Raw genomic sequence first — 27,297 nt, forward strand, 5'->3', positions numbered from 1 at the left:
TCCCAGCTCGCATGTTTCACGGTTATTAGACACCCAAAAAAAAACATGCGGGGATCGCTTGTGCATGGCAGGCAATCTCTGCAAGTTATTTTTGGCTGCGAAGCATAACGGGCGGAGACTCGAGCACCCGTGATACTCAATGCATACCCAAGCACCTGATGCAAACTCAAATAACGAGCACTTGCGCTCAACACTAGTTGCCATATCGTCATCTTTTTTTTTTTTTTTTTTACTTTTGAAAAAAAAAAACAACCCTAACCCTAGTACAACCCTAACCCCAACCCCCAACCCTAGCGTTTATTTTTTTACACCGTTCCTAGTGCGGTAAAAGTGATTAGACGACTTTATTCTTTGGGTCGGTGCGACTACAGAGATACCAGAATCATATCGGGTTTTTATGATTGACAGCTGTCACACACTAAAAGATGCATTTTTTTTGTAAAATCTAGTTTTTGCATCGCCATATTTTGAGAGCTATAATTTTTCCGACAGAGTCATGTGACAGCTTGTTTTTTGCGGGATGAGTTGACGTTTTTATTGGTGCCATTTTCAGGCACGTGACATTTTTTGATCGCTTTCTATTCCGATTTTTGGGAGGCAGAATAAACAAAAACCAACAATTCAGGAATTGTGGTTTTTTAAATTTTTTTATTCTGCTCCGTGCGTGGTAAAATTGATAAGGTAGCTCTATTCTTCGGGTCAGTACGTTTACAGCGGTACCACATTTATATAATTTTTCTATGTTTTGGAGTGCTCTTACACAATAAAAGCTATTATTTTTTTTGCATCGCTTTAGTCTGAGAGCTATAACTTTTTGATTTTTTGGATGATGGAGCTGTATGGTGGCTTGTTTTTTGCGGGACAATATGACGTTTTCAGAGGTACCATTTTTATTTATATTCGTCTTTTTGATTGCGTGTTATTTCATTTTTTGTTTGGCAGTATGATGATAAAGCATTGTTTTTTGCTTCGTTTTTTATTTTATTTTTTTACTGTGTTCACTGAAGAGGTTAACTAGTGGGACAATTTTATAGGTCAGGTCGTTCCGGACGCGGCGATACCAAATATGTGTACTTTTATTTTTTGCTTGTTTTTTTTTTTCATAATAATATTTATTGATGGGTACATTATATTTTTATTTTTGGTGGATTATTATTTATTTATTTTTTTTATATTTTTTTTTAAAAAAAAATTATTTTTTTTCACTTTCTGACAATTTTTTTATATTTATACTTTGTCCCACTATGGGACTTTCACTTTTTTTATTCTGATCACCTGCATAGCACAGGAATGGAGCACCATCCCTGTGCCATGCAAGCTGTCAGCGCTGCACAGTGAGAAGATAGTTTGGTCATGCACTGCGCATGACCAAAAAATCTTCCTGCTGTCTGGTGACCCGGATGTTGTCATGACGACATCGGGTCGTCATGGCAACATCCGGGAAGCCCCGGCAGACAGCGCTGGAGGCCGGAAGAGGAGGTGAGTATTGCGATCACCTCCCCTTAGCCACCGCAATGCTGCGATCGACTTTTTTTTGTTCTTTATTAAAATGAAAAGGTTGAACACTCTGCTGTGCATAATAATTTGGAACATGCATTTTGAGTGCAGTTTGAGTTTTTTATTTTTTTAAAAATATACTGTTATCATAGGCAGTTTGTACAAAAACCTTTCAATTGTACTCAAATAGTTATTTGACTGGAAAATTGCAATGACTGCAATTCATATAGGTAATTTGGGAAATCTGAGAAAATATTATTTGCATAATAATTTGGAACACAGTGTAGTACCTGTAAATAAAAGAATTAAAAAAAAAAAAAATGATACTCACCTTCTGATGGCCTCCGGTCTCCTTAGTGATGCGTCCTGGCTCCCCAGCGGCTTGCGATGGTCTAAAAGGACCTTCCATGATGTCATTTAGTCATTTAGTCATGTGACGGGTCACGTGACCGCTGACATCGGTGGTTCGCGTGACCTGTCACATGACTAAATGACGTCATGGAAGGTCCTTTTACACCACCGCGAGACATCGGGGACACCGGACGCATCGGATAAGGAGACCAAAGGCCATCAGAAGGTGAGTATAATGTTTTTTTATTACTTTTCACCATTTTTATTCTTTTTTTTAACTAACTTGGTCACACTATATATGCCGGTTGCATGGATTTATATAGTGTGACCAAGTTGTCAAGGACTTTTCCAAGTGATGCTAAAATCGCTTTGAAAGCTCTTGACAACCCGCATGCAAAATCGCATTTGCAAAACGTGTAATAAACGCTTGTCCCTGGCTGAAAAAAACACATGTAAAATCCGCATGCGTTTTTTTCTGCCAGGGGGATGCAGAAACACTCAGGAAAAATCCAGAGCATTTCTGCATTGTGGGCACATAGCCTAAGGGAAACATGCACATGGTCTATAGCAAAAAATGGAAAAAACTTAGTATGAATATCATGTCTTGGAATGTTAAAGGCCTTAGAGCCCCAACCAAAAGGATAATGGTTTTAAGGCACTTAAAAAAACTAAAAGCAGATATCGGTCTATTACAGGAAACACACCTGAAATCCGATGATTTTTTAGGATAAAAAAACTGGGGGTAGGTGAGGTGTATGGAGCGGAGGGGGAAGGCAGAAAGGAGTTTTAATATTACTACATAGAAATCTACCCTACAAGGTCAAACTACTGGAAAAAGATTCTGAGGGAAGATACGCCATGGTAAAATTGGAAGGTTGGGGGGTGAGATTTGTGTAATCAATGTATATGCCCCTAACACTGAACAGAAGCTCTTCTACGAGAAACTACGTATTAATTTGCTCCAAAATACAGTGCATATTAGTAGTGGGTGGAGACTTCAACAACACACACTCAAGGGTAGAGGATATATGGAGAGTAGGAGGAATGAATGAAAACCTCAATGAGACTACAACTCACCTAGCCGCACTAATAGAAGATGTAAACCTGTCAGATGTTTGGAGATTAGAATCTCCTAATAAAAGCGAGTTTACGCACTTTTCTCATCCACATCAAACCTGGTCTAGGATTGACTACCTGTTGGTCAGTAGGGAACTGATAGATAGATGCAAAGAAGCCAAAATTGAAGAAATGGTAATTTCAAATCATGCACCTGCCTCCATCTGTGTAATGGAACAATTCCCCAAATGAGTAGATAATATATGGAGGTTCCCATCTTTTCTCCTCAGAGATCAACAATTTAATTCAGTTATATGAGATTGGTGGGAGGAATATTCCGAATTTAATTTGACAGATGATATAAAAATGCAGGTATACTGGGAAGCTGGAAAGGCAGTGTTGAGAGGTAAACTAATAGCATATGTACACACATTAAAAAAACAAGTATCAAATATGAAGAATTGAGCAAACAATTGAGGGAAAGCTATGTGACATTCAAACAGCAAAACACGAGAAAAAATAGGAAATAATGGATAAAGGCCAAAAAAGAATTTGATGTTTGGGCGGGAAGAAGGTCACAAATGGAAATTGATTTAAGAAGGTTTGGAGATAAAGCAGGGAGACTTCTAGCAAATCTAGCAAAGGGAAGAATGGCTAAGAAAAGCATACTTAAACTTAAAATTAAAGAGGGGATAGCGACAGATAATCCATCAGAAGTAACCTCAATTCTACAAGAGTTTTATGCCAGGTTATACAAAGAGGAGTCAACAGGGGAAGATGGGAGTGAAGAATTTTTGGGGAAAGTTAAATTACCCACCATCACAGAATCCCAACTCAGTATCTTAAATTCTCCTTTCACGGAGGATGAGGTGAAAAACACCTTTGGTAGTCTGCCGGCTGGAAAGACTCCAGTTCCCGACGGTTTCACAGGAGATTTTTTTAAGATCTTAGTTCAGCAAATAGCCCCAACTTTAACCAAGTGGTTTAATGAAATTCTACAGGGTGGGAATTTATTGGAAGGTACCAATACAGCACATATTATTTGTTAAGCGCCCGGACTGACTGGCATGAGCGTGATTAGTGATCCCACTGTACCATGAACCGAGGAGTACCTGGAGGGGCGTAACTAAGTATCAACCCGATCTGACCAAGGTCGCACGGCAGCTTGGTCGACTCTGTGGACCAAGGAGGAACCGAGGAGAGGGACCAGGTGCAACTCCAGGTCACAGTTGTTGATCCACACCGGGGAATGCAGGAACAGGCAGGTTAGACTGGCATACAGGCAGGTGGGTATTGGCAAGTACGGCTGGTATGCAGACAGGTGGGCACTGGCAAGCACGGCTGGTATGCAGACAGGTGGGCACTGGCAAGCACGGCTGGTATGCAGACAGGGAGATACTGGCAAGCACGGCTGGAGTGCAGACAGGGAGGAACTAGCAGGTTGGAGCGCAGGCTGGATAGAGTCCAGTACAGACTGGGAGACAGGTACAGAGCCGCAGATGCGGCAGACAAGCAGAGTAAAGCGAAACCGCTGGAGCGGAGGATAAGGCAGAGCAAAGAGGAACTGCTGGTGCGGTGAGCAAGCAGAGCGGAGCGAAAACCGCAGGTGCGGTGGGCAAGGCAGAGCAGAGCGGAACCGCCGGAGCGGTGGACAAGGCAGAGCAGAGCGGAACCGCCGGAGCAGGGGGCAAGGCAGAGCCGAGAGAAGCCGCCGGAGCGGTTGGCTAGGCAGAGCAGAGAGAAGCCGCTGGAGCGGTGGGCAAGTCAGAGCAGAGAGAAACCGCTGGTGCGGTGAGCAAGGCAGAGCAGAGAGAAGCCGCCGGAGCGGTGGGCAAGTCAGAGCACAGAGAAACTGCCGGAGCGGTGGGTAAGGCAGAGCAGAGTGAAGCCGCCGGAGCGGTGGGCAAGTCAGAGCAGAGAAAAACCGCCGAAGTGGTGGGCAAGACAGAGCGGAGCGAAACCGCAGGTGCGGTGGACAAGGCAGAGTGGACAGGGCTCTGTTCACATGGAAGAGACTGGAAAATACAGGAAGATGGCTAGAACACAGGAGGAAGATACGGAGGAAGGGAAAAGGGACAAGCAGAACCAGATACACACAAGGTACTTCCTATGAAGTAGCGAGTGGACACATAACTCACAAACAGAAGTACAGAGACAAGTTGGAGTTAGGTGCAGGTTCAGATACTGCAGGAAAAGGGAAGATACGGACATAGAGTCAAACAGGTAACAGGCTAGGATACAGTACAGACAGGAACTTCTGCAATGAGAAACAAGAACGAGCCTGGGTATACAGCCCCCAGAGTGGCGGGAACAAACTACAAGTCACAAGAAACAGGCCTGGGTATACAGCCCCCAGAGTGGCGGAAACAGACTAGAAGTCAGAGATAACAGGTCTGGGTATGCGGCCCCCAGAGTGGCGGAAACAGACTAGAAACAGGACAGGACCTGGCAATTCAGTAGCAAAGATTAACTGAGTGAAGGTGTTGCTCAGGCACCTCCTTCTGGGTGGAGGGGGTTTAAATATCCAGTGACTCACAGCAATAGGCTGGAGACACATTAGGGGTGCGCCCACAGCAGTTATAAGAATCAGGAAGTAACCGGGCCACCGCCCTAAGCAGTCAGTCAATAGACATGCACACAGCATGAACTGGAGCCAGGTTTGTAGGCTGGACTGACAGGTAAGATTGCGGTCTTGCATAGTGGGAGGTGGTGCACTATGCAAGCACGCCGCCAGGGATGTTACATTATTTTAATCCCAAAAGAAGGAAAAGACCCGGAAAAGCCTGCTTCCTATAGACTGATCTCCCTGATTAACCAAGATATTAAAATAATATTTAAGCTTATGGCTAATCGATTGACTGAGGTGCTTCCCACTTTGTTAACACCCTCTCAGGTTGGATTTGTGAAAGGGAGAAGTGCAGTCACATATATCAGGCGACATTGTTGGTATTAGATACGGTACATAATGCCCAAGATAAACGTGGTATACCAGCGATAGTCACGCTAGACACCGAGATAGCGTTTAACAAAATAAAATGGATGTTCTGGATAGAGTTTTGGACAGACTGGGACTAGTGGGCAATTTTAGAAATTTTTTAGGTGCTCTGTATAATAAACCTATGGATAAAGTTCAAACCACGGGTTTCTGTCGAAGAGTTTTTCACTTGAGAATGGAACACGACAGGGGTGTCCCCTATCCCCTCTAATATTTTACCTTGCGTTGGAACCTCTGGTGCGCTATGTTGATCAAAATCCATATTTGAGTAAAAATATTGAATCTCATGGAGACATTTGGTAGCTTTTCAGGATTTGTCTTAAATAAAAGTAAATGTGAAATACTCCAATTAACAGACAAAATATGGCCTATGACAAAAGAGGGGGCGCTATGGAGTCTCCCCAACACACATGCGACCTATTTGGGCATTAAAATTGGTAAAAGACTGGAATCTATATATAATCTTAACTTTCCATCACTTATAGATAAAATTCAGCGAGAATTGGACAGGTGGCAAAATCTTCCACTGAGCCTTTTGGGGAGGATTCACCTATTAAATATGATGAGTATTTCAAAATTAATATATCCCCTACAGACCACACCTATGCTCTTAAAACATCCTGATGTGGTAAGGATTAATTCAGCAATTAGAAAATTTATCTAGAAAAATAGAAGACCTCGAATTAAGCTAACCACAATAATGGCATCTAAAGAAGAAGGGGGAGTTAATCTGACAGATATTAGGGAGTATAATTTGACATGTATCTCGCACCATATAATTGATTGGTTTAAAAATACTAGTGACTGCTCAGACACAATGTTGGAAAAATCATACACTTATCCATGGAATTAAACTGCCCTCTTACATATGCATCTTGTCTAATGCCCAAAAAAAAAATTCAGTTACAGTGGGGAAAATAAGTATTTGATACACTACCGATTTTGCAAGTTTTCCCACCTACAAAGAATGGATAGGTCTGTAATTTTTATCATAGGTACACTTCAACTGTGAGAGACTGAATCTAAAAAGAAAAAAACAGAAAAACAGAAAATCATATTGTATGATTTTTAAATAATTAAATTGCATTTTATTGCATGAAATAAGTATTTGATCACCTACCAACCAGCATGAATTTTGGCTTTTACAGACCTGTTAGTTTTTCTTTAAGAAGCCCTCCTACTCTGCACTCATTACCTGTATTAATTGCACCTGTTTGAACTCGTTACCTGTATAAAAGACACTTGTACACTCAATCAATTACACTCCAACCTCTCCACCATGGCCAAGACCAAAGAGCTGTCTAAGGACACCAGGGACAAAAATGTAGTCCTTCACAAGGCTGAGATGTGCTACGGGACAATAGGCAAGCAGCTCGGTGAGCAGGCAACAATAGTTGCCACAATTATTAGAAAATGGAAGAAACACAAGATGACTGCCAATCTTCATCAGTCTGGGGCTCCATGCAAGATCTCGCATTGTGGGGTAGGGATGATTCTGAGAAAGGTCAGGAATCAGACCAGAACTGCACAGGAGTACCTGGTCAATGACCTGAGGAGAGCTGGGACCACAGTCTTAAACATTACCGTTAGTAACACACTACACCGTCATGGAGTACAATCCTTCAGGGCACGCAAGGTCCCTCTTCCCACGCCGGCACATGTCCAGGCTCGTTTGAAGTTCACCAATGACCATCTGGATGATCCAGAGGAGGTAATGGGTGAACGTCATGTGATCACATTAGACCAAAATAGAACTTTTTGATATCAACTCCACTCGCCATATTTGGAGGAAGAAGGATGAGTACAACCCCAAGAACACCGTCTCAACCATGAAGCATGGTAGGGAAAACATCATACTTTGGGGGTGCTTTTCTGCAAAGGGGAAGGGAAGACTGCACTGTATTGAAGGGAGAATGGATGGGATCATGTATCGTGAGATTTAGGTCAACAACCTCCTTCCCTCAGTAAGAGCATTGAAGATGGGTCGTGGCTGGGTATTCCAGCATGACAATGACCCGAAACACACATGGCAACTAAGAAGTGGCTCTATAAGAAGCATTTCAAGGTCCTGGAGTGGCCTAGCCAGTCTCCAGACCTGAATCCAATAGAAAATCTTTGGAGGGAGCTGAACTCAATGTTGCCCAGCGACAGCCCCGAAACCTGAAAGATCTAGAGAAGATCTACATGGAGGAGTGGGCCAAAATCCCTGCTGTAGTGTGTGTAAAGTTGGCCAAGAACTACAGGAAACGTTACACCTCTGTAATTGCAAAGAAACGTTTCTGTACCAAATATTAAGTTCAGTTTTTCTGTGGTATCAAATGCTTATTTTATGCAATAAAATGCTAATTCATTATGTAAAAAGCATTCAATGTGATTTTCTGTTTTTTTTTTTAAGATTCTGTTTCTCGCAGTTGAAGTGTACCTACGATAAAAATTACAGACCTCTCCATTCTTTGCAGGTGGGAAAACTTGCAAAATTGGCAGTGTATCAAATACTTATCTTCCTCACTATATATACCGCAATACAATAGCCTCTTGGAAGGACCTAGGGAGGAAATTAAAATTATCATGGGGAATCTCTAAAGACTTGCCCCTATGGGCATTCAGGTTATTAAGTGAGAACTCACTATTCAAAGAATGAAAATCCAAAAGGTGTCCTTAGAGTGGCTGATCTACTCCAGGTTGAGGAGGAGATACCAGAGAAATATAATTTGGGGAATCACCATTCTTTGCAATATGGACAAGTTAAAGGGCTAGTTATGGCACAGCTAATAAGGGTGGGAGAGGAAACAAAGAAAAACCTAATAGATAGACTTTTTTTTTTCGGGAACTGACATACAAAACATATCCACCTAAAGGGACTAAAGTCAATCAACGGAAGCAGTGCTATTGTGAGCTCATTTAAATCCTGGGTAAATCAATTATGGGGTGAGAACATAGGAGAGGAAATGTTGAAAGGTTGGGTGGAAGTTAGGAAAAATGTTTTAAGTGAATTGTGGACAGACACAATTTAGAATTACGCATAGAGCTATATTGGCATTTAACATACTGCCTTCAAACAAAATGAGAGATAGGCTAACTCAATGCCCGAAATGCTCACTTAAAAATTCTGACCTGCTACATGACTTGTGGAGTTGCCCAAAAACACAAATGTTATGGAAGGATATAAAGGAACTGCTAGAAAATATAGGCAGTAGTAATATAGCCCTTAACCCATTGACCTTTCTTTTCCACGCTTACACAGGTGGAGAACAAGGAATCCCTCTACAGGAAAATAGAAAAAGGAAAAAGATAGCCCCCCTATTCCACACAGTGTGTGTAATTGTAAAGAGATATATTCTTAATCTCCAGCTTAGTGAACACACCCCCAATAGGAAAGAGATATTGAACCATTTGAAAAAGTCGTTTCACAGAGTGGATAGAAGCAGATCTTAGTAAAGAACAAAGCATAGGACGACTTTACTAATGAGGAACTGGTTAAAATTATGAGTCCTTTCAGGTTAAGTAGCTGGTACTCATTGGAAGATATAGGGGGTACGTTGGGGAAGTAGAAAGTGAACTGACTCGGGCTTGTTACTTGAAGGGCATGGTAGGGTGCGACAATAGGTATAACATGCTGAAAAATGAAGAATAAAAATGTGGCAATGGAGAGGTGGATGTATAGAATCTGTGTATGTTCATTTTAACATAAATAATAACTATATTTTTGGTCTTTGGCCTTCTGCATGTGAGGGGAGGAACAGTTATATTGGGGTTATGGGCTAATATTTGTATATTATTTTGAATGAAAAAATGTTTTTATAAATTGTGATAATTTTCAAAAACTCAATAAAAATTATTGGTTAAAAAACAAAAACAAATCGATTCTCAAAAAAGTTTGATGACTGCTGGAATAGTATGTAAATTCATTAGATGAAGAATTCAGACATCTAAAGACATGAAATAGTTGCCTTTTGATGATCCAGTTTTTTAAGGTGAACATTTTACCTATGGGTGTGGCTGTTGTATCCATTACTTGGTCAGGAATAATGTTAAAATCCCCCAGAATAATTAAATCCCCTTTCTAATGTTTTTGGACTTTTTTCATTAGTTTGTTTAGAAATGTGATTTGCCCACGATTAAGAGCGTACAAATTAACTAGAGTATAATTGTTCATATTGATTACACAGATAAGAATGTGGAATCAGCCAATAATATCAGTAATTTCCTCTAATAATTGAAAAGAGACAGTATCTCTGATAGCTGTGATCACTCCTGCCTTTTTTTGACTAAGGAGCATCTAAAAATATAGGGGAAATTCTTATGGGAAAATTTTTGGTGGATTAATAGATGATAGTTTTGTTTCTCTTAAAGTAATTACGTCACAATTTAAGATTTTAGCTTCTTTACAAGCAGAGTGCCTCTTAATGGGACTATTAAGTCCCTTTACATTTAGAGATAAGATTTTTACTGCCATTTATAATACAGAATGAGACTGTATGAGAAAGCCAGAAATTCTTATTCATGAATATTAACTTTCTTCGAGCAAGAAAATCAATGGTGCAAGTAACATCATATGAGAAATACAAGGATAAAAACACTGTAAAGCAACATCTCAAAAACCACAAGCAAAAATCAAACCGACACAGATTGTTCTCAGATGATCCGGTAACAAGGTCTGGGAAAAAACAAGATAAAATTCCCACGGACCTCATCTTAGAGGAGGGGGAAAAAGTTCAGCCAACTCTACATTTGAGTCCTGTAAAATAACCTATAAGATAAAAGTAGGTCAGAAGACATCAATAATAAAAGATATCATAACAATCTTCTTAGAAGCCCATTAAATTTTGTGATCCAGGGTTACATCTCATCTTCATGTTCGTCTGATGTAGATTTCTTTTCTGTCCCTGAAATTTTATGCTCCTTTAGAAATTTCTGGCCTTCTGCTGGATCTTCAATAACACTTGCTTTTCCGTTGATGAAAACAATTAATTTTGAAGGAAAACCCAATTTGTATGGGATGTTCTTATGTCTTAGGATTGTAGTGAGATCCACAAAGGATTTCTTAGCCCTTAATGTCTCCCTTGAAAAGTCTGCAAACACTTTAATGGCTTCATATCGCGAAGGCAGAATTTTGTATTTCCTGAGATAATTAAGCAAACGATCTTTAGTATGGAAAAAGTGGAGTCTTATGATTACTTCTCTAGGGATTTCTTTTGGTAGGCACTTGGATTTCTGGAGCCTTTTGGCTCTGTCGATTGTCAAGTTCAAATTGTTAGACTTCGGGAGGGTTTTGTGGAGTAGATCCTTAATATACGGGATAAGATGCGAAGGGGAGACACTCTCTGGTATTCCTCTAAATTTTAGGTTATTGCGCCTAATTTGATCTTCTTGATCAGTACTTTTAGCTCTTAGAAATTTTACTTCGTCTTCAAGAGTTGTATAGTCTTTTTCCAGAGAGTTTTGCTTTATACAACCCAAGGTGGTTTGCACGTTAATGACCAGGCCAATTTTTACAATTCTGACCACAGTCACTTTATGAGGTAATTACTCTGGAACGCTTCAACGGATCCCCCTGATTCTGAGATTGTTTTTCGGGACATATTGTACTTCATGATTGTGGTAAAATTTCTTTGATATCACTTGCCTTTATTTGTGAAAAAAACGGAAATTTGGTGAATATTTTGCAATTTTCAAAATTTGAATTTTTATGCCCTTAAATCAGAGAGATATGTCACACAAAATAGTTAATGAATAACATTTCCCACATGTCTAATTTACATCAGCACAATTTTGGAACTAAATTTTTTTTTTATTAGGGAGCTATAAGGGTTAAAAGTTGACCAGCGATTTCTCATTTTTACAACAAAATTTACAAAACCATTTTTTTTAGGGACCACATCACATTTGAAGTCACTTTGAGGGGTCTATATGACATAAAATACCCAAAAGTGACACCATTCTAAAAACTGCACCCCTCAAGGTGCTCAAAACCACATTCAAGAACTTTATTAACCCTTCAGGTGCTTCACACCAATTAATTGAACGTGAAAGGAAAAAATGAACATTTAACTTTTTTTCACTAACATTTTATTTTAGACCTTAATTTTTTTATTTTCACAAGGGTACCAGGAGAAATTGGACCCCAAAAGTCGTTGTGCAATTTCTACTGAGTACTCCGATATCTCATATGTGGGGGAAAGCCATTGTTTGAGCGCACAGCAGGGCTCGAAAGGGAAGGAGCGCCAATTGACATTTTCAATGTAAAACTCTCTGGAATTCACAGCGGACCCCATGTCGCATTTGGAGAGCCCCTGATGTGCCTAAACAGTGGAAACCCCCCACAAGTGACCCCATTTTGTTAACTACACCCCTTAAGGAACTTATTTAGATGTGTAGTGAGCACTTTGAATCCCCAAGTGTTTTGCAAAAGTTTATGACGTAGAGCCAAAATCATTTTTTTCCACAAAAATGATCTTTTAGCCGCAATATTTTTATTTTCACAAGAGCATTAGGAGAAATTGGACACCAAAAATTGTTCTCCAATTTCTCCTGAGTACGCTGATACCTCATATGTGAGGGAAAGCCATTGTTTGGGCGCATGGCAGGGCTCGGAAGGGAAGGAGTGTCATTTGACATTTTCAATGTAAAACTCGCTGGAATTGACAGCGGACCCCATGTTGCGTTTGGAGAGCCCCTGATGTGCCTAAACAGTGGAAATCCCCCACAAGTGACCCCATTTTGGAAATTAGACCCCTCAGGGAACTTATTTAGATGTGTGGTGAGCACTTTGAACCCCCAAGTGTTTTGTAAAGGTTTATGACGTAGATCCGTGAATAAAACAACAACATTTTTTTCCCACAAAAACGATTTTAGCCGCAATATTTTTATTTTCACGAGGGTACTAGGATAAATTGGACTCCAAAAGTTGTTGTGCAATTTCTACTGAGTACGTCGATACCTCATATGTGGGGGAAACCATTGTTTGGGCGCACGGCAGGGCTCGGAAGGGGAGGAGCGCCAATTGACGTTTTCAATGTAAAACTCGCTGGAATTGACAGCAGACCCCATGTCGCTTTTGGAGAGCCCCTGATGTGCCTTATGTGCCTTAACAGTGGAAACCCCCAACAAGTGACCCCATTTTGGAAACTAGACCCCTTAAAGAACTTATTTAGATGTGTGGTGAGCACTTTGAACCCCCAAGTGTTTTGCTAAAGTTTATGACGTAGAGCCAAAATAATTTTTTTTTCCACAAAAATGATCTTTTAGCCGCAATATTTTTATTTTCACAAGGGCACTAGGAGAAATTGGACACCAAAAGTTGTTCACCAATTTCTCCTGAGTATGCTGATACCTCATATGTGGGGGAAAGCCATTGTTTGGGCGCATGGCAGGGCTCAGAAGGGAAGGAGCGTCATTTGACGTTTTCAATGCAAAACTCGTTGGAATTGACAGCGGACCCCATGTTGCGTTTGAAGAGCCCCTGATTTGCCTAAACAGTGGAAACCCCCCACAAGTGACCCCATTTTTGAAACTAGACCCCTCAGGGAACTTATTTAGATGTGTAGTGAGCACTTTGAACCCCCAAGTGTTTTGCAAAGGTTTATGACGTAGAGCCGTGAAAAAAAACAACATTTTTTTCCCACAAAAACGATATTTTAGCCGCAATATTTTTATTTTCATGAGGGTACTAGGAGAAATTGGACTCCAAAAGTTGTTGTGCAATTTCTCCTGAGTACGCAGATACCCCATGTGTTGGAGAAAACTACTGTTTGGGCGCATGTCAGGGCTCGGAAGGGAAGGAGTGACGCTTTTGAATGCAGATTTTGATGAAATGGTCTGCGGGCGTCATGTCACGTTCTCAGAACCCCTGATGTGCCTAAGCAGTGGAAATGCCCAACAAGTGCCCCCTTTTTGGAAACTAGACCCCCAATGAATTTATCTAGATGTGTGGTGAGCCCATTGAACCCCCAGGTGCTTCACAGAAATTTATAATGTTGACTTGTGAAAATAAAAAAACAACATTTTTTCCACAAAAATGCAAAAAAAAATATTTTCACAAGGGTGCCAGGAGAAATTGCACCCCATAAGTTGTTGTGTTGTTGTGCAATTTCTTCTGAGTACGCAGATACCCCATGTGTTGGAGAAAACTACTGTTTGGGCGCATGTCAGGGCTCGGAAGGGAAGGAGTGACGCTTTTGAATGCAGACTTTGATGGAATGGTCTGCGGGCGTCATGTCACGTTCTCAGACAACCTGACGAACACTACGTCAGCTGTGTAGTGTTCGTCAGGTTGTCATATGTCAGAAATTAATTTAATAGTCCATGGAAGTATGGTACCTTTTGAAGCAGTCTTTCATACACAGGCCAGGTTTGTCAGGGCAGGTGTCACATTGATAAATGGTGTCCTTGCGTATTCCCCTTTTATAACACACTCTGCACCTCTTTTGTGACTTTCCTTTTTTTCCGCTGTGAGGGATCTCCCCTGGGAAATGCTGGACTGGTACAATTCGAGGTCCTTCAGTTCCAGAAGTACTGGGGCCTGCTCCGTCACTGCTGCTAAATATCAGGGCCTTGATAACTGTCTCCTGGAAGTGAAGATACGACGTAGAAGTCTGGCCTGCACATTGTGACAGAAGGAAAGCGTTGTGCATTGCCATCTGTACAATGTGCACGGCCATCTTCTTATACCATACCTTGGCCTTTCTCAAAGCACTGTATGGCTGGAGGACTTGATCAGAAAGATCAACTCCCCCCATGTACTTGTTGTACCCCACTACACAGTCTGGTTTGGCGACCTGTGTAGTGGAACCTCGTACAGTGCTGAGGATGCTGCCATCACCATGTATGGTGGTCAAGAAAAGGACATCCCTTTTGTCCTTGTACTTGACCATCAGCAGGTGGTTGCTACATTGGGCTCTGCTCTCACCCCTTCTGAGCAACTGCCTAATTAGCATCTTTGGGAGGCCTCTCTGATTTTTGCGGACAGTACCACAGGCTGCGGTACGTCGCGCAGAGAGGGACTTGAAGAGCGGGATACTTGTATAAAAGTTATCCACATAGAGGTGATAACCTTTATCCGGCAGTGGGTGCACCAAGTCCCACACAATTTTCCCACTCCCAGAACAGGGGGGCATTCAGGGGGTTCAATCCGGCAGTCATTCCCTTCATAAACTCTAAACTTGTGAGTGTACCCTGAGGTACTCTCACAAAGTTTATGCAGCTTCATCCCGTACCTGGCCCTCTTACTGGGCAGGTGCTGCCAGAATCCAAGCCGCCTCTTAAAAGTGATTAAGGACTCATCCACGCAGATGTCCCTTTGGGGCACTTACACTTCAGCAAACTTGTTGTTGAAGTGTTCGATGACCGGCCGAACTTTGAAAAGACGATCAAACTTCGGGTCATCGCGTGCAGGACACCTTGCATTATCTTGGTAATGCAAGAACTTGTGGATGGCCTGAAAGCGTCTCCGGATCATGACCATTCGGAACACTGGAGTGTTATACAAAACGTCAGCATTCCAGTATTGTCGAAGCTCTGGCTTCTTCAGGATCCCCATAAGAAAGACCAGGCCCCAGAACTTCATCATTTCTACTGCGTCTACAGGAGACCAGTTAGAAAATGATGAAGAGGGGTTTTGTTCCAAAAATTGATGAGCGTATAAACTAGTTTGGCCCACCATGAGGTTTACAAAATCCTCAGAGAAAAAGACTTTGAAAAAGTCTAGTTCTGTGAGGCCGGTGGTGTCAAACTTGATTCCTGATTCCGCCACAAAATCAGGAATCAGTGGCTCATAATTTTCGGGGGGGCGAGGTCCATATGGGATCAGTAGTGGAGAGCGCTGGATCATCTACTCTCCTGCGACGACTGCGGGGCGGTCTAGCAGCACCTGAGGAAGAAGAGGAAGAGGAGGAGGAAGATGACGAGGAGTCGGAAAAGCAAAGAAATGTGGGATCCTTGCCCTCGCTGTCAGTGTCGGAGGCAAGAAAAGCGTATGCCTCCTCCGCTGAAAAGCGAGTTTGGGATGAGCGGGACATTTTTTGTTATGTATGTGGTGCGTGTGTGTCAATACTTTATTTAGAGTGTGTGTGTGTCAGTACTTTACTTAGAGTGTGTGGAAAAAGGAAATACTGTATGAGGTGCAAACAGCGAGCACGAGTGTGGATTGGTGAACTATGTCACCGATCAACACTTGGCGGCTGCTGGATGTGCGCACGGATGTGTGGGGAGTGGGAAGAGGGGAATTGGGGTGGATGAGGGGAGATCAGAGATGACTTACCAAAGTCCTCTCTGTTCTTCTTTCAGGAGCAGGATCCTGGCACTGGTGACCGGGAGCCCTGAGCAGGAGCCCGGCGCTCGTGACCGGGAGCCCGGCTCAGGAACCCGGCGCTGGTGACCGGGAGACCGGCGCAGGAACCCGGCGCTGGTGACCGGGAGCCCGGAGCAGGAGCCCGGCGCTGGTGACCAGGAGCCCGGTGCTGGTGACCGGGAGCCCAGAGCAGGAGACCGGCGCTGGTGACCGGGAGCCCGGAGCAGGAGACCGGCGCTGGTGACCAGGAGCCCGGAGCAGGAGACCGTTCGCTGGTGACCGGGAGCCCGGAGCAGGAGACCGGAGCCCGGAGCAGGAGACCGGGAGCCCAGAGCAGGAGATCGGGAGCCCGGAGCAGGAGACCAGGAGCCCGGAGCAGGAGACTGGTACTGGAGCTGGAGATCAGAACCAAGAGTATTAACAGGGACACTAGGGTGAGGGAGATTGGGGTGGGAAGGGGGGTAAAAAGACAGGGGAGTGGGGTGGATGAGGGGAGATCAGAGATGGACTTACCAAAGGGTCAGCAGGACTGGAACAGAAGACCCAGAGCAGGAGACCAGGAGCCCGACGCTGGAGACCGGGAGCCCGACGCTGGAGATCGGGAGCCCGACTATGGGGACCGAACCCGGAGCAGGAGACCAGGAGCCCAGAGCAGGAGACCGGTACTGGAGCTGGAACCCAGAATCAAGAGAATTAACAGGGACACCGAAGTGACAGGGATTGGGGTGGGAAAGGGGGTAAAAAGACAGGGGAGTGGGGAGAGGGGGGTTGGGGTGGATGAGGGGAGATCAGAGATGGACTTACCAAGGGGTCAGCAGGATCAGCAGCAGGACCGGAACAGAAGACGGAGCCCGGAGCAGGAGACCGGCGCTGGTGACCGGGAGCACGGAGCAGGAGACCGGGAGCCCGGCGCTGGTGACCGGGAGCCCAGAGCAGGAGACCGCGAGCCCGGAGCGAGAGCCCGGCGCTGGTCACCGGGATCCCGGAGCAGGAGCCCGGCGCAGGTGACCGGGAGCGGAGCTGGAGACCGGGAACGGAGCTGGAGACCGGGACCGGAGTTGGAGACCGCTGCAGGACGCAGAAAAAAAAATGATGGTAAGGGGGGGGGGGGTAAAAAGAGGGGGGAGGGGGGATTGGGGTGGATGAGCGGAGAACAGACTTACCAAAGTCTTCTCTGCAGGATGAGCAGCAGGCTCTGGAGCAGGATCTGGAGCAGGAACCACAGCAGGTCAGGAGCAGGAGACCCAGGATGCTGGAGCAGAAGATCCAGGAGCAGCAGCAGCAGCGACTGGAGCAGGTGATTAGCTGGTCTTGTGGTATCACAGAATATTCTGTGGCACTACAATGCCCAGCACAGACACATCAGATGTAACCGCTCTGTAGAAATCCGCACCAAGTGTGAGGGTCGGCAGGGCGGTCACAGGGGGGTGATAGGGTGGTGACAGGTGGAGGTCACCACCCAGTCACCTCCCGGTCAGGTAATCTGATTGGAGCAATCATTGATGACATCGATTGCTCCAATCAGAGTACCTGAATACAGGTGACCGAGCGGTCACAGGGAGGTGTCACCTCTCTGTGACCCCCTGTGGTGCATGCTGTGCCCCAGCCATCTGATTGGTGACATTGATTGCACCAATCAGACATGGCTGGGGCAGAGCACGCACTACAGGGGGTCACAGGACCCAGTGACACCTCCCAGGTGACACCTCCCAGTGACCGCCCGGCCACCTGTATTCAGGTACTCTGATTGGAGCAATCAATGTAATCAATGATTGCTCCAGATTTGAACAGCCAATCACAGCGATTGCTGGTGCTGGGGGGCGGCGACACCCCCCGGGATGATGGCGTCAACTACCCAGAGGTAAGATGGCGCCGGAAATTTAATGCGATCACCGCGACTTCGGTCTCGGTGCCGCATTAAAGATATGATGTACTAATACGGGTCAGGCTCTTAAGTCCCAGGGCACAGACGCGTATTAATACATCATGGGCTTTAAAGGGGTTAAGGAAACAGCTTCCACTTTCTTATCAGTAGCAATTATTTTTTGGTTAATTTCTTCTAATAAAATTTGTAGGTTATCAAATCTTTTATTATTATTAATGTCCAATTGTTGGATTGAAGAGGTGAATAATTCAGATAAATATTTCTCAGATGCTGTCAGATTTCCGTTTAGCCAAGCTGAATTAGAATGAGATATGTCTTTATCCATTAGATTTGGAGTCTGTATGGGAGGACTACTAAGGTTCAGTCTGGGGCATTGTTTGTGAGGGGTTAAGTTAGATGAATTGTCCTGTGAGTCTTCATCTGACTCAGGCTGAAAAGATGCTGCTGCCCCTTTAACATCGCTGCTGTCACTAGCCAGACTCTTCCTTTTGTTTCCTACAATGGTTCTTCATGTAAAATGAAGGATTTATTGGCATCCATAACTTTAGGTGCCTGTTTAGAAATTTTCTTTTTATATAAAGGCTCCCTTATTCTGGGCTTGGTAACAACCCTGTGTCACTATGTGCACTGGGATCTGCCGCAGTCTGTGTCAGTGTGAGGGATAGAGATAGACTCTCTGAATCCTTTCTGCTTGAGGCAATTTCCAAGAAAAGGAGACTCTTCCAAACACTGAGGCTACGACTCCTTGTGAGAGACAGCAGAGCCGTCTGTGTGAAGTCTAGCACGTCCCTCTGTGTCACTCTCAGTGCGAGTGGAGCCGCGCTGAGGTAAAGGAATTTTACTTACATTTGCGTCATTTTCAGCTCCTCCAGCAGCAGCAGGATTTTCCTTCTGAGGTAATAGGCCCTTCTTACAGACAGCTGGCTGATGACCGTATCTTCCTGGCTGTCAGTACAGCTCTTTGAAGGCGTGTCAGACTTGAGAGGAGAGATGGCTTTTGTGTAACTGCGTTCCTTCAGCGGCGATGTCTGACAGCAACCAGGCTCCTCTTTTGTTTTCCTATTATTAGGCATTATTTTAATCCAAATGGCTCAGAAATGATCCAAAGTAATCCAGGGAAGCTCTTGGAGGCTTCCAAGAAGAAAGTTTGCTTCCGGGTCGTCTTTTTTCTACTTTAAATCTTCATTACAGACTCAAGCTGGCAGAGCTTCAGAAGGATCAATGAGCAAAATACAAGGCACAGAGTAAACTAATCACATTTAACTGTCAGCCGTAGCTTTAGCTATCTGGGACTGCCAGCTCAGTTAAATAACTAAGCAAATATGGGAACATAGAGAACCTGACGAGAACTCAGCACCTACAGGTCTCGGATTGGATGGCCAAGCTGTCAATCGAAAAACACAGAAAGCCCCTGCAGCAGAGTGGACAACTGAGCTGTCAATCACTGCAGACAGCTCAGCACACCCCTGCACCAGACTGCACAACTAAGCTGTCAATCACAGCACAGACAGCTCAGCATGCCCCTGCACTAGACTGGACAACTGAGCTGTCAATCACTGCTCAGACAACTCAGCACACCACTGCACCAGACTGCAGAACTAAGCTGTCAATCACAGCACAGACAGATCAGCATGCCCCTGCACTAGACTAGACAACTGAGCTGTCAGTCACTGCACAGATAGCTCAGCACTGAGGGGTGGAATGTTTACAGTACCACCTCTACTAGGGGATGGCCACCGGACCCCCAGGTTTCCCAGTAAACTTCAGATGGAAAGCCTTGACTAAATTCCTGGCCTTCATATCTCGAGCTGGGAACCAAAATCTCTCCTCAGGTCCATATACCCTTCAATGTATGAGGCACTGGAGGGAATTTCAGACCCTACTCTCTGCACCTCTTATTCTAAACTGTCATTAATAGCAATCGGAGGATGCAAAGACAAGGGCGACACCTGAAGGCACACACTACTTCAACAGGGATTTATGGAAGACGTTAGGGATGCGGAGAGATGGAGGAAGCTTTAACCTGAAGGCCACCAGATTGACAACTTCCAGAATTTGATGCTTCTGGATGACAGCCAAACCCTATCCCCAAACTTAACAACCTTAAAAACAGGACCCACCGAATGTCTTCTATTGACCTTCTGTTTTTGGCGAATCTGAGCAGTCCCAATATTCTTTTGAACCTCCCTCCAGAAATCCCCAAGTCTCTGCACAATGATTTCCACCCCAGGACATTGAGAACTAATCCTAGAAAACTCACCAAAATGGGGATGAAAACCATAATTACGGAAAAACAAGGTTCCCATAGACTGATTTACCCGATTGTCATCCTCTGTTTACCATCCTGAAACCAACAGTCAGACTGAAAGGACAAATCAATCTTTGAAACAAATTTTAAGTTGCTTTGTGGCAGCTCGGCAGGACGACTGGTCTTCATTTTTACCCCTCGCTGAGTTTGCCTTTTAACAATTGAGTAAACCAATCTATGGAAACCTCATTTTTCCCTGAATCCGGAGTAGTCAAAAAATGGGAACCTGAAAGACATTAAAAGGAAGAGGTAAAGAAATAAAAACAAGAAACAGTCCATCTTTCACCTATTTATTAGTAAAGAAAATCCCTGCAGCTTCGAGGTAATCCATGGCATTCCAAGAACTTTCACGAATTCAGTACTGCAACCTATGGAGCGTCATTCTGAGAACGAGGCTTCATAGGTCACTCCTGGTAATGGCTCATGAGCGATAATGTTAGTAACTCAGCGATGTCATCACTCATGAGACATGACCAGGAGTGACCTATGGTTGCAGTACAGAATCAGAGCTGCAGGCTCCCTCGAGACTCGATGGCTCTAAACAGTGGTGACATCAGTAACTACAACGCTCATCAGAGCAGCCGAGTCTCATAGAGGCCAGTGTGACTCAGTGACTGATGAGCGGTATAGTTACTATCTATCTATCATTCTATCTATTCTATTATATAAACAAAAAAGATAGAGGCAGCACTCCAAAAGCATCAAATATAAGGTGCTTTATTGACCCATGTCAAAAATGGCGACCTTTCGTCCCTAGTGAGGGACTTTCTCAAGCAATGTGGCATAGTGAAATGAGCTTATAAATACCCTGTTCAATCAATAATCAATTAACAAAAAATTCATATAAATATCATAAAATACTGTGATGTAGCAGACATCCCTTTAATGGTTCAGTGTGTTTGAATGACCATGTACCTTCCCCTTTAACGGACTGGTCACATGACTGTGACATCAGACAGGTCCTTATGCACACAGAGGGTGTGGACACATGACTCTGACATCAGTTAAGGTCCTATCTGTGAGTGTGCTGCAAGATATAAAAACCCTGTGTGTTCCTGTGTGGGTGTGTTCCGGTGTGTAGGAGTTCCTGTGTGTTGGGAGCTCCTGTGTGGGCACCGTGTGAGAGGCACGAGGCTGTTCCCTGTGTGTGTGGGGAACACCGCTCCTGTGAGGCCTGGTGGACTCCGGGGGAGGTGAAGTCTGGATCCCTCTGTGAGAGTGTGTGGGATGCCAGTAAGCCTCGGAGTGCCACACAAGCATCCTGAAAGGTGAAGCCTGGATATGAGTAGTATGCCAGTAAGCCTTAAAGGGAGTGACGGCTGGAACAAGGCTGTTCCCTGTGTGTGTGGGGAACACCGCTCGTGTGAGTCTTGGTGAGGCCTGGTGGACTCAAAGCAGCTGAAAGCCGATAAAGGTAATACTCTTTATGTTATGGACATTTTCATGGACATTGTTTTATTACCTTGCGGAAGGCTGTAATTAGAGCCAAGTGGGCCGGTCGCCACTTGGGCTCGTGGACATTTTGTATGTGAAATACGGTTTATGAAGTGTAATAAACTGTGGATTGTGAAACACGGCAAAGTAGTTGCTGGTGTGCAGTGATTGACGCAGCAAAGCGAGTATCCCCCAGGATAATGACAAGCGCTGCCTTACATGTGGTTTGAGAGTGCGGGCAGCTGCAGTCTGGTTGCTAGGGGCACTCTGCAGTCTGGTTGCTAGGGGCACTCTGCAGTCTGGTTGCTAGGGGCAACTGCAGTCTGGTTGCTGGGAGCATCTGCAGTCTGGTTGCTGGGAGCATCTGCAGTCTGGTTGCTGGGAGCAACTGCAGTCTGGTTGCTGGGAGCAACTGTACAGGTCGACGAGTGTGGTAAATCATCTGGCTGCAACTCGGCGGGGTTGTGAAGGTCGTCGTCGCACTCAAACCTGGTTTGCTGTGGCTCGGCGGGGCTCACGAAGTTAAAGCATCTTGCTGCAACTCGGCGGGGTTGTGAAGATTGACATCGCACTCAAATCCTGTTTTGCGGTGGCTCGGCGGGGCCACGAAAAATTTTCGGGGAGAGCGGTGAAGTTCAAGTGTGAACAGTGTACCGTGATGGCTGTGAGCAAAGCAACAAAGGTGTCTGGAGCTATTGAGCATTTGAAGGGCCGGTTGGGACCAGAACAGGTATTTGAGAAACTCTTACAGGACACGGTGCGGGAACCGTAGGAGCTGTGGGCACCGTATAGAATGGCGGCGGTGGACCATTCTATGGACTCTCCGGGGGCACCCGTGTTGTCCCAGAGTGCCCGGGGAGGTGGTAAGAGGACTTGTGAACTGAGTCCTAAGACTGTCGCTGATTTTTTGTGTAAAAATTACCCTGCCGGTGTGGTTGTTAAAAAGGGGGCGTGGAGTCTAAAAAGGGGGCGGTTTTTCACAAGAGTGTGGAGTGTAGAAAACTGGAAATTGTTGATGATGGTGGGTTGGTACCTCCTAGAAATGACAATTTGACCGTTGAGAACGGGGTGACTCCAGTGGAGGGGGTTGAAGTCAAAGTGGGAGGTGACCTGGTAGTCCACAACATCATGGGGAGTGACACAGACCCGATAGCTGACGGTGACACTACGGAAGTAGAAGGAGAGGTCAGTCAGGCGGGGCTAGACGAGGGGAGAGAGTCCACATCTCGTCGTAGACGGCGCAGGGGCCACAAAAAGGTTGCTCCTATACTCTCTGCTGAAAGTGAAAGTAAAGAAAATGTAATGGTGTGTGCCATTGTGTCAAGTGTGGATCCTCCTTCAGAGGCAGAAGAGGAGGTGACGGACCTGGAGAACGTGTCCTCAGACCAGCGGAGTCTGGAGTCTGAACGGGAGAGAGTATACCAGGTTGTGAAGGACTTACAGCGAAGTCTAAAGTAAAGCAACGAGATAGTTGTCCAGTGGAAGGAGATGTTCCACGCAATTAAGGAGGACCGCCGCAAAATTAAGGAGGAGGTTTTGCAGTTGAAACTTGAGTATTTCGCTGATGAAAAATCGGGTTTTCTTTTGAGATGTGTGTGTAAAAATCAGACGACATATGCATGGTCCGTAATTATGGTTTTCATACCCATTCTGGTGAATTCTCTAGGGTGAGTTCTGGGTGTCTTTGAGTAGAGGTTGCTATACAGAAACTTGAGGATGTCTGAACGAAGGTTCAAAAGAATATTGAGGTGGCTTAGCTTTGTCAGAAACTGAAGGCCGATGCGAAATGTTCGAGGGATACCATATTCAAAGTAGGTGATAAGGTTTGGATGTCATCAGACTTATTAAGTTGAAAGTGTCATCAGCAAAGTTGAGTCCTAAGTTTATTGGCCCATATGACATTTTGGAGGTAGTTAATCCGGTGTCCTTTAGATTAAAACTCCCTCCATCTTTTCACATCCTCAATGTGTTCCATAGATCACTGCTAAAGGAGTTTGTCCCTTCAGTTTTGTTTCCATCATCCCTGCCTTCTCCAGTTTCTGTTAATGACAGTTTAGAGTACGAGGTACAAAATATTTTTTGGATTCTTGGATACTCCGTAATTCCCTCCAGTATCTCATGCATTGAAATGGATATGGACTGGAGGAGAGATCCTTGGTGTCAACTAGAGCAGGGAAGGCTGATAGTAGGTTCCTGGGAAGCCTGGGGGCCTGGTGGCACCCCTAGAAGATGGGGTACTGTCACAATTCCACCACTCACGGTGTCCTATTGAAGCTGTGAATGTCAGCACTGTTGCCCTATGGGATCAAGGGCTTGCTGAACTGTCAGGATTGTGAGTGACAGCTCAGCCGTGCTATCTGGCGGGGTCTGTGGGATCTTCTCCAGATGTCTTCCATTTTGGGTGATTACAGGGCTATTAGCACTCTGACAATGGTCAGACCATTGCAAATTGTAGCTTTGTTCGAGTGGTGTCTGTGTTTGCTCTGTACTCTGAGTTGTATTCTGATCTCTGTTGGTGACCTTGGATTTACTTTTGACCTTCCAGTTGACATACCCCCTTTGTCTTGATCAGTTATCTTCCTAATAGTCTGACCTCAGACTGTGACCTACCTATACATTTGTCTTTTCCCTTTGTCTATTACGAGTCTTTTTGGTACTGAACCCGGATCTCTTGACTATCCTGCCTCACGGCAAGTCCGTGAGTAGAGTCACATTGAGTAGTGACTAGCATCACACTGTAATTCCTAAACCCTTACTCCAATTAGGATGTGAATACCCTCCAATTAAAACTGAGTCTGCACTTTAATCCCATATTAATTATATAACTGTATCTTGAATATGTTTTGGTAAACAGCTAAAATGCCAAAACTTGTTTCACTGTAGAAATATTTCTCGGCCTGACTGTAATATTTAGAGAAAAAACAGTGAATATTTTCATACTGTAGAAGCTAACTGTCCCATTATAAGTGCATGTTACCACTTTGCGTTTCACTATATGATATTTCACTGAATTGAAAAATGCTCATTGATAAATGTAATATAGTAAATTGTAACTTAGTAAAGCAGGTTAATTCTGTCCTAAATTTATATAGTAGAAGTAGAAAATTACCGCGCACCCTGCGGGGTGGGTGCACAAATAGGGTCCCAAACCGTATAATATGTAGAAGAAAACTTGGAACTCAAAGATATTGCAATTTCTTGATCAAGATAATGATAAGTACGTACAGAGAAACAAACGTTTCGGTCCGAAAAGGCCTTCATCAGTGTACCTGCACTGCACTGGCACAGCACACCTCTGAACCAGGGGTGGACGCCATGTTCTCTTTGCTGACATCTCCTTATTTCTAAACTCCCTTCTGACAGACTGTTTGACTACTTCACTGAGATATTTATCTCCATACAATCTATATCTGCAGGCAAACTGATGAAGGTCCTTTTAGACCGTTTGTTTCTCTGTACATACTTATCATCATTAAATTTATCAAGAAGTTGTAATATCTTTGAGTGCTAAGTTTTCTTCTACATACTAAATTTATATACAGCCAGACAATGTAGCATTTTTAACCAAACACACAATGTGTTTACTAAGCCATGATGGATGTAGGAAAATGTCCTGATACATCAAGATATATATTACTGCATCATGGTATGTGTGTGATGTTAGGAAATACTACATTTGTAACAATTCTATGATGCCATACTAAATTTGACATAGCTCACCGATAATCAAGTGACGTAGTGATTGAAAAGAACAAGTCAGGGTTGATTTCTAAAAAAAAAAAAGTATCCCAGTCTCTGATGTTCCCCCGGAGCACCATCAAATCTGTTATCATCAAATGGAAAGAACAAGGTACCGCAACAAACCTGCAAAGAAAGGCCCGCCAACCAAAACTCTCAGCTCGGGCAAGGAGGGCATTAATCAGAGAAGCAGTACAGAGACCAAAGGTAACCGATAATGTATGTAAAGAGCTGCAGAATGTGTTAACGCTAAATAAAAATTATTATTATTATTATTATTATTACCATTATTATAACCCTGATGGAGCTGCAGAGTCCCAAAGCCGAGACTGGAGTATCTGTCCATACCACCACAATTGTACACAAATGTAGAAGCCGTACACTACATACAGATGACCTTTATGGAGGAATGTGCAGAAAAAAGCCCACTCTTACACACAAAAATTGTAAGGCTCGTTTTGAATTTGCCAAAAGACATGTGGGAGACTCCCCAAATTTATGGAGGAAGGTGCTGTGGTTGGATGAGACCAAAATTGAACGTTTTTATCACCAATGTATATGCTATGTCTGGCACCAAACCAACATAGTTCATCACCCCAAGAACACCATCCCCACAGTGAAATGTGGTGGCAGAATCATGCTGTGGTTATGTTTTCGAAAGCAGGCACAGGGAAAATGGTCCGAATCGAGGGGAAAATGGATGGTGTGAAATACAGGGATATTCTTGAGCAAAACCTATTTCAGTCTGTCAGTGATTTGAGAGTGGAACTGTGGTTCACTTCCAAGAGAATGACCCAAAGCAAACTGCTAAAGCAACACTTGAGTAGTTTAAGAGGAAATGTGTAAATGTTTTGGAGTGGCCTAGTAAAAGCCCTGACCTTAATCCAATTGAGAATTTGTGGTCAGACTTGAAGATTGCTGTTCACCAGAGGAAACCATCTAACTTGAAAGAGCTGGAGCAGTTTTGTATTGTGGAATGCACCAAAATCCCAGTGGGAAGATGTGGAAAGCTCATAGAGACTTATCCAAAGCAACTTCCAGCTGTAATTGCTGAAAAAGGAGGCTCTACAATGTACTGACTTTAGGGGGGGGAATAGTCTGAAGCTTTGAGCTATTTTGTTCTATTTGTTGTGTGCTTCACAATAAAAAGAAAAACAAATATTCTCACATGAATTGATGCAAAACCTCAAAACAAAAACAGTGAACTTCCAGGTTGTAAGGTAACAAAACACGAAAAATGCCAAGGGGGGGGGTGAATAATTTCACAATCCACTGTATTGTACTTATCTCAGTTATTCTGCGTCTTTGTGATGGCCACAAGTCAAGCTACAGAAACAGACAACCAGACCTGTGCTATTTTTTTTTATCTCCAAAAAAATGAATTGGTATTTTTCAAACATGATAGCATACCTTGGCTGTTTCTAGAGTCTCAACCACCTGTGGTTACCACATTGACGCAAATATTTATGAATAATGGATATAACATCAGAAGGAAAAAGAACTGCCTATTTCTGTAAAATATGCCCTGTACCAGACAAATTCATATCTGTTGGAGCACTTTAACAAAATGTATTTTTAATAAAAAATATTCAATATGTCCAATTTGTAATTTTGTACAGAGTTCAAAAACAGTTTGTCACCAGATAACATGCCCAACTGTGCACTGTGACAGCCCAACACTTGTTGAAGGAGAGTGCTGCCCTGCCTGTTTATGTAAGTTATCATATTAATCCTCAAGTTTGTGT

At 43.9% G+C, this 27,297-nt stretch overlaps 1 protein-coding gene across 3 annotated transcripts in view; it reads left to right on the forward strand.

Moving 5' to 3' along the window:
• Window positions 1-27,297, forward strand: part of THBS2 (thrombospondin 2) — a 1,066,666-nt gene that overhangs the window by 499,072 nt on the left and 540,297 nt on the right. For all 3 annotated transcript variants that reach the window (XM_073671497.1, XM_073671496.1, XM_073671498.1), the window contains one exon: window positions 27,172-27,265. In XM_073671497.1, coding sequence (XP_073527598.1) covers window positions 27,172-27,265 — 94 coding nt within the window. The remainder of the gene's footprint in view (window positions 1-27,171; window positions 27,266-27,297) is intronic.

Source organism: Phyllobates terribilis, unplaced genomic scaffold (genome assembly GCF_046119375.1).
Source record: "Phyllobates terribilis strain yellow unplaced genomic scaffold, ASM4611937v1 Scaffold_3__8_contigs__length_932513732, whole genome shotgun sequence".
NCBI lineage: Eukaryota > Metazoa > Chordata > Amphibia > Anura > Dendrobatidae > Phyllobates > Phyllobates terribilis.